Below are 12,364 nucleotides of genomic sequence, written 5' to 3'. Positions count from 1 at the left end.
GTAGAACACAAGATGAAACTTCTTGGCCATCCAAATAGCTCGGCTAGTCAAGCTACACTGAACCCCTTGTGGTTCCCCCAAATCCTGCCTTGGTTCATGTCGTTTTCTGTTTCATTCTCCTCACTCTCCGCTTGCATGAACATTCAAATTCAGCTCTTCTGAAAATACAGCTCAAATGCTCTTATCTTGAAGTCTCCCTAGTTCTCTCCATTCAGATATAAAGTTTTTCTCTTTGGAATCTTTATATTTCTTCCTCTTTTTGCTAATCATGTACATGTCATGTCTCCTACATACGTATCTTAATTAAGAAATATGTCTTTGAATACCTCATATTATCTATCAGACAGCTTTGCACGCACAGATACACACACTATCACATGCTTGCTAAGTTCTGTTTCAGTTAATTAATTTGTGTGTATATGCACATCACATTCTCAAAGGAGGGTAACTAGATCTAGAATGTATGTGCAGTGATTGACTGATGTTGACAGACATTGATGCGTTTGTTCTCACTGATCAAAATGACATGTTGGGAAAGGGAGGGACCCCATTTACTGCTGTCCCCACATTTACATCTCCCAGAATGATCCTGGTAATCTCCAAATCGTTTTTTCTATGTTCTCACAAAATAAAGTATGAAAAACAGTCATAAAGACTTAATATTTTTTAACACATAAACTTCTAAATGATCAATAGTATCTAGTAAACATCCATGATATTTTCAGAACCTAGTAAATCTCTACTAATGAACTTGACAAAGAGCTTTTTCATGTTAAAGATTATATAACTAGGAAACACACTCTGAAAAAAAAACCCAAATTAATATATATTGACTCATTTAAAGGTTTAAGATTAGTGATTAACAGCTCTTTTCAACCTTGGGAAATATATATATAAGGTCTAGGAAAAGAAAATTCACATCCTTAAGAACAGTATTATTCAATTAACATTTATTTAAAGCAATGCATGAGTATTTCCATTGTGAATGGACAGATTCACATAACAGCCATACTTTCAGATACCAAATAACCATAACTAACTTTTGTCCACAAGACATACTGGGTCAAACAATGTGATCGATCCAAAGGTTATCTATTTTAAAAGGATTTAAGTACTGAACTACAAAGATGACTAGTCAGTCAATTGCTTATGACACTTCTCATTTAAAAGAAAAAAAGATAGAGGTTTTTCATAAATCAAATTTATTACAAAGAATTAATGTGCAATCAAAGCCAAATATGTTACTCAGAGTATGCAAGAGATAAGCAAAATAATATTAATATAATTCAAGTTACTAAAAAACATTTTTTTCTGAATGGTAATATAGAACATCTTGGTGCATTATCATTATCTGACAACAGAAAACCAGTAAAACATGTTTCAACATTGACTTTCTGTTGTTCTTATAAAGTCAAAACAAAAATTCCAACAGAGCAGGAAGTCAAAATTCTAGAAAGTGAGTCTTAAAGAGGTGTTCTCTTTAATAGCATGCAATTCCCTACAAATAATATATCTCATCTGAAAGCATGTTTACAAGCCAGAGTTCTGCCAGCCACTAAGGGAACAATTCTCCGTTTCATCTACAGAGGTGGTGCTTACACAGCTCCTTTGAAGGCAAATAAGTTTTAAAAACAGTGAAAATCCACTTGTTTTTTTTCTATTTTATTGATTTACACATTTCAAATGTGGTCATGTTAATGACCATATATGTAAAATATTTTAAAAGACAAAAATAACAATTATATACAGTCTTCAAAGATCAAACTTTAACCATGGTACCTTTCATCCAGTCCAGTTACTACAGAGACTTTCCAACACCGGTAACCATCAGGTACTGTATGTATCAGGCCAAACGAAGCCTCAAGGCTATGTCCAGATTTACTTTTTAACTTTCAAATGCTTTCATTTTTCTTCAAAAAAAAAGTTAACGATTCTCCTTTTAAACTGGTGATAGCTACATGAGTAGTACCTGATATCACAAATCAGGGCCAAAAAGCTACTGTTAATTGAAGTTGATTTTACCATAATTAAATTCAGATGTCTAGATCCCAGATACCTGGGCATGAAATATTAAAATCTGCCAAGAGGAATTAGGTATTTTTCTCCTTTTCTTTTAACATAACCCACTATATAATAGTGAACTAAATATGTTTGTTTCATAGAAACAACTTACATTTGCCAATACAAAGCAAATGGTCTATGTACAGATACAATAGGACTGCCTAACTGACAGTGAGTATTGCCGACCAGGCTCCAAGCCCATGGAGCTAATACGGTGGAGCTCTCTGCTGAATGGACTTTCCCTTCAGGATACGTCGGATCTGGAAAGGAAACCAACAGGATTTGTGAGGTTTCTTTTTTACAATCAAAGTACCACCTCTTCAGAGTTTCTTTCCTTTCTTCTGTATGTAATTCCTGCCTACTTATAAGTAAGTATATGAAGAAATACCCAACAGTATGTGTCAAGATTTTAAGGGGACTTGAAAAAAAAAAATACTACAACTTCTTTTAAGGTTTACTACAGGTCTCCTATAGTGATCTTTGAGTACAAGAAAGTAAAGCATCTCCATGAAAAATATTATCTGAAGCTGAACATCTCCAACTGTTTTTAACGAAGACCTATATTCCTTTCCTAATCTTCTGTTATTTGTGAGAACATGTAAAACAAGGCAGTAATCATGATTATAATATCTCACCTACCTTGATGTCAGCCTCAACCAAGAACCCAGAGTCTTTCTTACAGATATAAGTAAATTATAATGTCCTTCGAGTCAAGATAGCTATCAAGATAGCCAAGAATGAAAGCATCTGTGCATGACTATATGGATCACAGGAAAGCCCCTAGGCTCACTGAGAGTCTAATCATTGATTTTATACCCCAGCCTGACAAGTTTCATCATGTCTCTCAGCCCACAGGAGATTAGAAGCAACGAATCAAAAGAAAGAAGATTGGAGTGAGGGATGCAATTGATAGCTACCAAAAGGAGACACAACGACTGTAGTCTGACAATAAAAGCAAAGGAAAAGATCCTCTCTCCAAACAGAGAGAAAGAAAAATACAAAAGCAGAAAGAAGAATCATCTGAGAACATGTATTTAGCAAAGAGTTAAGCAACTTTGCATGCTCGATACTCCCTGAGAACATCACTCTATGAATGCACACCACAAACAGTGAAGCAGAGGATAACACTTAGGACTCTGTCATTTACTATTTAAGGATGGTTCCTGTGCCTGGAACCACTCTGAATCTCATTCTTTCCAGTTTAACCTTCATCCTGCAAAGTTTTTCTAACTATTAGGTGGTATGATATACCACTACAAGTTATCAAGAGATAACTCTACAACTTATCAAGAGATTTGTTTTCAGCTATCAAGAAATCTACAAATATGAGTTACCAAAACATTGTGGCCACAATGAGAGCTGTAAATCAAAGAAAAGGCTAAATTGCATTCCATATATTTTATTTTGTGATTATTACAATATATTATGACCTACAGCCACAATCACCTCATTTCCTCCAGGGGAAAAGTTTCATCAAAAACCTTTTAAGTTCTTAAAGAGTCAGCTCTTATTATCAGGAAAAGTTTAGTCATATGAAACTGTTCAATCTCCAAATGTAATATAGAATCATATGATAAGTAAAGCATAATTCTATTTAAAGTATAAACTATTTCTAGGTTCAAAATTACATAAATAACTTTCCCACTTTTTACTTAGGATCAATTAGCAGACAGAAATCATTGTTAACAGCTAACATTTACTGAGCACTCAGGTGTCTGGAAGTATTCTGAACACTCTACAGATACTGACTCATCTAATACCCACACTATTTGAAGGTTCATCACTTACTCACAAAACTAGTTTCTATCTCCTTAGTGTCTACAGGAACCTTGCTTCCTCCTCTTTTATCAACTGCCAGATGTCAAACCATTCTGACTTAGTTCAAACCTAAGTTTGTATCTTGGAAGAAAAGGAAAGACTGCCTGACTTCTAAGCATTTGGGGTCCACGGATACACCCTTAAAGGTCTTACTCTTCCTTTGGAAACAAAGCAGTTGACTCCAAAGTGCAACAACGACAACTGCTGAGACACACGTGCCGACAGAGGCCACCTGAAGAGTTCCAGCTGGCCCACCGCTCTTACGCTTCAGGACAGTGCCTGCAAGTACGTCTTTCCCTTCTGGGGCCCTCACCTGCTCTCCCACAGGGCCATCAGGAACCAAATGCACTGGCTGTTCATTCTCCAAGTTCCGAGTACTTGGGTCTGCTCCCTTCCGCATCAACAGGCGGACTGCATCCAGCTGCGTCACCCGATACTGCAGGCTGGCGGCGACATGGAGGGCGGTGTTCCCATTGTAAGCCTGAAGACCAAGAGAAAGGACACCCGTGAGGATAGGAGACTTTCACAAAAGCAGCTCAAAAGCCTGAAGAACGTATAAAGAAGGTCATTCCAACTCTCGTGCAGCTCTCGAGTATTCCTAAAAGTACCTTTGCATTCACAAAAGACAGGCAGCTGGGCAGTTCCAAAAACAGGCGAATGAGTTCCAGGTTTGCTTCTTCAGCTGCCAGATGCAGGGCTGTACGGCCACTTTTACGGTCCTTGTCAAAGGCAAGAGGCGGAAGAAAATGAACATCTGACACCACGCCCTAGACACGCGCTTCTCACCCAGTCTCACCTACGTCTGACTCACCCGTGGAGACTCCCTTGAAGTCAGCCCTTCTGCACAAACCCTTCTTTCATCCCAAGCTCCAGGAAATCTCATTTCTCCTTTGAAATTCCCTTCCATTTGCCTACATGCTTCTTATCACATCTACCCTTCTACACCAGGTGGCCATAAAATATAGAAACAGACTACACTGTTTTATCGAGTGCAGTAATATAGTACAAGAAACCATTTACTGCGTATCTGCCTGTGTTTCCAGGTGGCCATCCTGTAGACTTATAGTTAGCTATCTCTCTCACCATTTCTACTAGACAGTAAGCTCCCCAAGGACCCAAGGGGCTTATGATTTAGGCATCTTCCCGTAGAGCCCCTAACTCTGTGTCTTACACACAGCAGATATTCAGTAAAAAAAACCTCAGATTTAAAGATAACAAAATATTTTCCAGTTTAAAACAACAGAAGATTAAGTCCAGATTCCACAACAATGAAGAAACCCCTACGAAATGCAATGCCTTTATTATCTGTGTATGACAACTGAAGCCAAGATGAAAATATCAGTTTCAGGCATATTCTTTTCCTTTCAAATAAAGACAAATTCATTACACAGCTGAATGATTTTCTGAATAAGAAGCCATAGGTTAAACACAAATCAAGAAAGCAAATGAGGTGACCTTTTAAAATCTAAGCTCCTTAACTATCCATACATTGCTACTCACTCCATTAATTTTTTAAAAAGGTGGGGGGAGAAAATAAAAAGAGGAAAACGTTTTAATCTCTACTTGGGAACAAGCTCTTCTGCTATAACCACTTCTCTCCCACATTCCATGTCTAAACTCTTCTGTGAATTTACCTTAGCTTCCACTGCTGCTCCCATTTGAATCAGACACTTAATTGTATCAACTAGACTTTTATTCTTCAGCAAAAGCTCCTGAACTTCAGGCGAGTGGGGCTGCTGATTTCTCTGGAGTTCGTGCACCACAGCATTGTGGGCTAAGACTGCGCAGTGTAGAGGGGTCAGGCCTAGAAAAAAGTTTAAGAAAGCAGAGGTCAAGCCTCCCATCAACTCTTTTAGTTGTTCTGTAATTACTCACCTTGGGGGTAGCATCTATGTGACCTGTGTATGGGCTCCACAAGAACCACTAGGGAAATCTGAGGAGTTCCTCCATTGGGTCTTAGCGCTAACTTTATCTGTAGAATATTTGAGCTTTCATTAACTCCCTTCCTTCTTGGTATTGAACTTAATGCCCTTGGAACTACAGGGCCCCGCACTCTGAATGCTTCTTCACCCAGTAACATGCCCACTGCTTACCATCATAGTTAGTTGCCTCCAGATCCACAAACTGGTTGCTCCCTGCTGCTCCCTTCTGAATTGCCTGCAGGATTTAAAAGTAGACTTTTAACTCAGCACAAGACAAGTGCTCCCAAATACTTATCTACAAGTGTCCCAAGAAAGGAACAGGTCCACTCAGAAGACAGTATTGCAACAGGCAACCTGCACCCAGCTTCTGGTTTCTAAGCCCTGCCCCTGTGGCCCTGTGGTCATGGGGGCCTGGCTTGCGGCCTCTTACCTGAAGCACCTGGGAGTGGCCCTTCTCGGCACACACGTGCAGGGGCGTCCTCCCCCAGCAGTCGGTGGTGTTCACCTGCGCCCCGAGGGTCACGAGGTCCTGCACGATGAGGTGTTGATTGGCGGCCACTCCCACCTGGAAGGCACTCTGAGGACGTGCAGAGGGAAAAAAATAGATGTTTTGAAAATTATAAAACTATCACAACAAGGAATATGAACCTAAACTAGGACTGAAGGGGAAAAGACCCACATAGAAAAAATAAATCCTATTAATAAGCTGTAGGATACTGTCATACAAGGAAACTAAAATAAGCTTAGGGTGAGGCTTTATTACACCTCCTTAAGTCTCTGGTCAAATGACTACAAAGTTAACGTTAATAACTTCAAGGTTGGCAGTGACAAAGTCAACATCCCAAAGTTAATATTAACTCAACTCTTTTGGTCTGGAACTCTGAAATAATCTACACTGGAATATGAGACCAGCTATCATCTTGACCACACCTTTGCCATGTCCCTCTGTTGAGATCCTTACCTGGGGGAGGGGAGGAAGGCTCAAGAAGTACTGAAGCCTCCTGTAAAGACTTCAGTACATTGAAAGCTATTTCCCTCCAGTTAAAAAATTACTTAAAAAAGAAAACATCCTCACCTGTCCATTGTGCTCTTTAATATCTAGCATGTGAAGCGCATTCATCTTTCTTGCAAGGACATAGGAAAGAGCCCTTCTCCCTTGGGCAACAGCAATATGCAGGAACCTGGGGGAAAGAAAAGGAAAAGAGGTAAATTATTTCTGATTTCACTGAGCTTATCTTTTAAAAAAAATTCTTCCTTTAGCCCCTTTCTTGATGTGCTGGTATACTCAAATGAAACAGCTGCTACTATTGCTATTCCATTGCTAAACTGTGTGACATGGACAGCAGCTTGCCAGGCTTATCTATCCTTCACTATCTCCTGAATCCCATAAACAGCATGAAAAATGAAACAGTACAGAGCATAATTTGTCTTTTCTGCTATGCTGACAATACCCATCTGTGTGACAAGATGAAGTAGGTTACCAGAAAGAAGTACGCCAAGTACCATGTTGATTGCATTAAATCCAACATTTTTAATGTTCATCAAATCCCAATGGGGAAGATAGTACCATTTTACATGCCCAGAAACTAAGGTACAGAGAGCTTAAACAATTTGCCCAGGTTCACAAAGATGTGAGGACAGATCCGTAATCAACCTACAAATCAACTCACGGTTGAAACCAACTATGATCTAACTGACTGCTCTACAGACATAATCTGTGCTAATCTTTCAAAATCAATTATTTAAAGAGGCCAAATACATTTTTACTAATTTGGAACAGGTAATTTGTTCAACCAGGGGGAAAAAAAAAAAACCCATAAAGAAAACTCTTCATTGAAATATGAGCTATCGTTCTGCTTCCACTAGTCACCTAGATTAGCCAATCACTTACTCAGACATAAGTTGGCATACCCCTGTGCCCACCTTGGCCAACAACCAAGGCTTACCAAATTAGGTCAGTGACATAAAAGGATATACTTACGTGTCACCATCTGCATCCTTTGAAAGAAACTGGTCTTGGGAGATATTCGCCAATTTGTTTTCTTCCTGCTCTACTTGCCACTGAAAAAATGATTTCCCTAACTGTGTGGTGTTCATTGGATTTCCGCCGAGGTTCGGGAAGGGCAGCGGCATGCTTAAAGGGGCAGAGCCTGCATCCGGCCTTGCCAGGGCCTCACAGGTGCCTGGTGGCATCAGGTTGAAATTCTGTAGGTGGGTGTCAATTGGCTGCTGAACGCTGGGAACAGTCTGAGGGGGAACGGCAATATTCTCAGATTCCCGGGGATCACTTAGGAGGGGTGCAAAACTCTGGTCCGGGCAGAACTGTGGTTCTCGACCAAACAAGTGTGGCTCATAGCTGGGGGACTGGGCAGTTCTGGAATAAGGGCTGTATTCCAGGGCTGGACCGTGGGCGTAGTGCTGGGGCGGCGGCTGCACGCTCGGGTTCTGTGGTGAATACTGGTACACGGGAGCCTGATCCATCACGTGTGGGGAGCTGCCGACTTGGAAGGGCTGGTATTTCTGAGGTGGAGAGAAGACCGGCCCTCTGTGGAGCTCCCGACACTGCTCGTGGGGGGACCCCTGAGGGACCTCCACGGGGCTCATCCAGCTAACTTGGACAGTGTTCAGGGAGACCGGGCTGCATTCGTTCTTGATGTTGATAATGTTCTGAAGCAGATCGGCACAGCTGTCCTGCTTGGAGTCGCTGTGATGGACATCTTCCATGCTCTCCGCGGGTGTGGGTGTTTGAGGCGGTGTCTGGAAAGCAAGAAAAAGGAAGTTGCACATTCTCTTCCAAAATTATTCCAAAAATAATTTCTGAAGGGTATTCAGAGGAAAACAGTGAGATACATACCAAAAACTGGGTATGTAACAAGGCTGATCTTTTGCAAGCTGGTCCATCAGACAGAGGATCAGAGCCTTTCCTTTTCCCACTATATGATACTGTGTTCTTCACTTCTGTACCTGAGAAAGGAACATGGAATCTGTGACCATTTTACTTCACAAAATTTTGCCCCTAATCACAGTGTACTATTTTACCCTAGAGCCTCCATAATATTATAAATAGAGGTAACCCTTACCTGTGAATTGCTCTCTGTTCACACCTTGGTTCTATAAGGAAAAAAAACATTTCCAATTTAGTTTGTGATAAATGGTTTCCTGATTAACATATATCAATAAACAGATATCTCTACCACTCTTTGTGGTTTGCCATGAACCTATGCTACATCATTCTAACAGTATTTCTTTTCTATGTTAATTTCCATCTGACCTTACAACTTCCCCCATTTGCATTTTCACCTCGTTCAACCTGGGTCAAGATAAAATTAATAAGGCCACTTAAGTTTTCCCTTTCTAATCAAAATGTTCCATTTAACTGAACCACATTAATTTCCTTGCCCCTAACTTGCCTTCATTTACACATTCATTAAATCTCTCTTGCACACATGCCAAGTGCCCAGCGCTGGGCCCAGCGACAGGAATCTAGCAGAGAGCAGGACAAACATGCTCTCTGTCCTTTGTGCTCTGTGGTCTATGAAAGTAATAACCCTAACAGACTGACCCCCTGCCACCCAACCCAAAACAAATAAGATTAGGTGCCACCTTAAAATCATCGACAGCTTGTCCGGAAGCCTTCTGTTTATGACTTCGGATGTGCAACAGGAGTTCCTTCACCGAGTTCTTCACACGAACACCTTGAAAGGGTCCTCTCTGCTGCCTTACAACCCCCATATGGGGCTCAACTGATAAAAACAAAAACATATCCCAAGTGAGTGTCTTCAAAGACATGAATATTAGTAACTTCAAACGCACAGCTGTCCAACGTGATAAAGTTCCCAACTGACAGACCACAAAGCCTCTTCAATTCACCCCGGCCGATGACCTTGCAATGTCAGCCCCCAGCCCTACTGAAGGATTCTACGTTGCCTGATACCTTTCCCCACCAGGCACCCTAAGGAATTAAAGCTCATAAAAATGTCATTTCAGGGGTCCCCAGAAACAAGGGATAAACCCAAATTAGTTCTCTGTCTCTCAGCCCTAAATACGCATGAGAGAAGACTGCAGATTTTGCCACCCTGACTCTCGTAAATCTGTAATTATTCTAGATTTTTTTAAAACCTGGAAGAGCAAAAAAAAGAAAAGAAAAGAAAAAAAAACCTGGGAGAGCAATGGCTAAATGATGAATTTTTAGCTTTCCAAACCAAAGGGTTTCTGCCCACACAGAAATTTTAAAGTCTATCAATTCCACTCACCTAAGAAGGCACAAAACAATTTACCAAAGCCTAACAATTAATAGTCTTAGTTTATTACTTCCCTCAGTTCAGCTATGCCAAGAAAGCTGCTTTAAATTCACTAAGCTTAAACACATTTTCATATACACACACAGGATTTCCCCTCACCGACTGTTTACAGAATTGCTCACATAGGCCTTCTAAGTAAAAAGGAAATAATCTCATTTCATATTTAAGCTTCAAATACACTTTAAAACGTAGCCCATGAGTAGAGCATTCCACTCTGACCACTACCATGTCACAACCTCTTGGGATGAGCTGAACACAGAGTAAACACACACAGATCAGGAAATGAATAATTCAGCAATTACACCGAGAGTAGAAAAAGTAAAATGGGAAAAAAAACAAGGCATAATTTAAACATATATATATATGTGTGTGTGTAATCAAACATATGAGAGAAACAACTCAATGAAAGGGTAAATTAAACAGCCAGCTTTACGTTTAAGTCCAGAAATACTTTGCCAGAATCTAACACAGCATCTCTCTGGAATGACAGAGTTAAAAATTCAACGTCACAAGGAGAAAAATTCAGTTTCAGAAATCCCCTATGGTAAACCAAAGAACTAGTAAAATAGTTTCAGCCAGATGAAGGCCAAATGAGGAGGGGGGAAAAGGTTTACATAAACACACAATTTTAGCATTTACTGCACACTCAAAATACAGAAAGCATTTATAAAGTCGAGCGGTTTGAATCACTTTTTTAAATGAAAATGACAAATCACACTTTAAAACGCAACCAAAACAGGAATGGCTAGCAGCGGGGAACACCTGAAAGGGAACGTTCTTTAAAACATGCTGATTACATTTTCCAAAATGTGAGATTATCGAGACGTTCTTTGGTTTACCCACAGTGGCATCCTGTTTTCCCCCAAATTATGCAACTCCGTTCATTAAGAAAAGAAACGAACAATTCACAGCGGACGACCGGAAACATTACGCCTTTCTCTGCTACATACAACTCAACCACTCTAAAACACAGAAAACAAAAACAAGACCGCAGAAATTCGGGGCAGGCTTCGGAAAATCAAACTCAAGGTGTACGTTGGTTTTCAGCCCAGCTTCGTCTCACATCTTGATAATATCCGTTTCTTTTCTTTATAAAGTCCTTCTACGTAAAAATTTTCACAGATAACGTACGTAGGAAGAAATAAATCAAGACCTTCAACCTTGCACTCAAACCCTTATTGCCCGCTACAGCCTTTCACTAAAACAGCCACGAGAAAAAGGTACACCTACATCGGCTCCAAAACCTCGCCAGAGTATGTGGATTATAGCTTAATAAAGGTGTTTTTTAAAAGAAGAAAACAAAGAGAAAAGCCAAGGTGGCCCATTTCTACACCCCCCACCCCCATATCAGAGCCGTGTGTTTCCAGCTAACAGGCCAGCCGATGGCAGCCGGCTTTCACAGACGGTCAAAGGGCATCGAGGGATATTAAACGCCCAGCACAGGGCAAGGCATCCAGTCGTGACCTAAGAATGACGACCAGTGTGATCATGCACCGCCGCGAAGGCAGGCGCAGAACCCCCGCTACACTCTGGCCGGGGTACTTCACATCCGGGCAGCCCAGACCACCCCGCTCCCCGGGCGCGGGCCGACGGGGGTCCGGGGGTCGCCCCGCCGGGGCCGGTGGGTACCTTGCAGCCGCTCGGCGCGGGCGCCGCCTCTCGGCCGGGACTCGACCGCCCCGCAGGAGGACACGGACGAGGCGGAGGAGAAGTCGGAGGAGTCAGAGCCGGGCGAGCCTGGCGCCGAGGGCCCGGACGCCGAGCAGCCCCCGTCGCAGGCGCCGGGGGCGGCGGCGGGCGGCGACGGGCCGCAGAAGTAGGCCAGGTTGAGCGGGCTGGTCATGAGGCCGCAGTCGCCGGCCGCGTCCAGCAGCCCCTCTCCGCCGCGGCTGTCGTCCAGCAGCTTGTCCACGATCATGCTCCCGGGCTCGGCGCTCGGGGACCCCAGACGGCTGCGCCCCCGGCTCGCTGCGCGCGGCTGCCTCCCGCTTGTGGCTGTGGCACTAGCTCCAAGGGGGTCCGGGTGTCGGAGGGAGGGCGGCGCGGGCACGGGCGCGGACCCGGAGCGCCCCACTATTTAACCGGCGTTCGAGCCCAGGGGCGGAGAGACGGGGTCCCCGCCTCGCCGGCCTCCCGCGCCGCGCGGGGCCATTGGCGGCGTCGGGACCGCCTCCCGGCCCCTCCTCCGGATGCGCCCGGTTTCCAGTAAAATGTACAGGATGAAGCAACGTGTGCCCTCCGCCCTCGCCCCGCCCGCCCGGC

The 12,364-nt window shown here is 42.7% G+C and overlaps 1 protein-coding gene across 1 annotated transcript; it reads right to left on the bottom strand.

Annotated features, from left to right (window-relative positions):
• Positions 1-933: 933 nt before the first annotated feature.
• Positions 934-12,142, bottom strand: NFKBIZ (NFKB inhibitor zeta). The gene is made up of 12 exons (XM_061134337.1): positions 11,732-12,142; positions 9,405-9,544; positions 8,882-8,912; positions 8,656-8,765; positions 7,783-8,558; positions 6,877-6,982; positions 6,232-6,378; positions 5,973-6,036; positions 5,514-5,683; positions 4,488-4,598; positions 4,193-4,360; positions 934-2,321 (listed from the first exon to the last, which is right to left on the bottom strand). The coding sequence occupies exons 1-12, from the start codon at positions 12,018-12,020 to the stop codon at positions 2,268-2,270; spliced, it is 2,166 nt and encodes a 721-aa protein (XP_060990320.1). The 5' UTR covers positions 12,021-12,142; the 3' UTR covers positions 934-2,267.
• Between the last annotated feature and the right edge of the window lie 222 nt (positions 12,143-12,364).

This window comes from Dama dama, chromosome 31 (genome assembly GCF_033118175.1).
Source record: "Dama dama isolate Ldn47 chromosome 31, ASM3311817v1, whole genome shotgun sequence".
In the NCBI taxonomy this organism is placed as follows: Eukaryota; Metazoa; Chordata; class Mammalia; order Artiodactyla; family Cervidae; genus Dama; species Dama dama.
This window is presented reverse-complemented; position numbering and strand designations above follow the sequence as displayed.

Coding starts and splice junctions, on each gene's coding strand:
- NFKBIZ (XM_061134337.1), bottom strand. CDS start 12,020: ATGATCGTGGACAAGCTGCTGGACGACAGCCGCGGCGGAGAGGGGCTG. Junction 8,766..8,881: donor GAACAGAGAGCAATTCACAG/GTAAGGGTTACC, acceptor TTCCTTTCTCAG/GTACAGAAGTGAAGAACACA. Junction 4,599..5,513: donor GAGCAGCAGTGGAAGCTAAG/GTAAATTCACAG, acceptor GCCTTTGACAAG/GACCGTAAAAGTGGCCGTAC.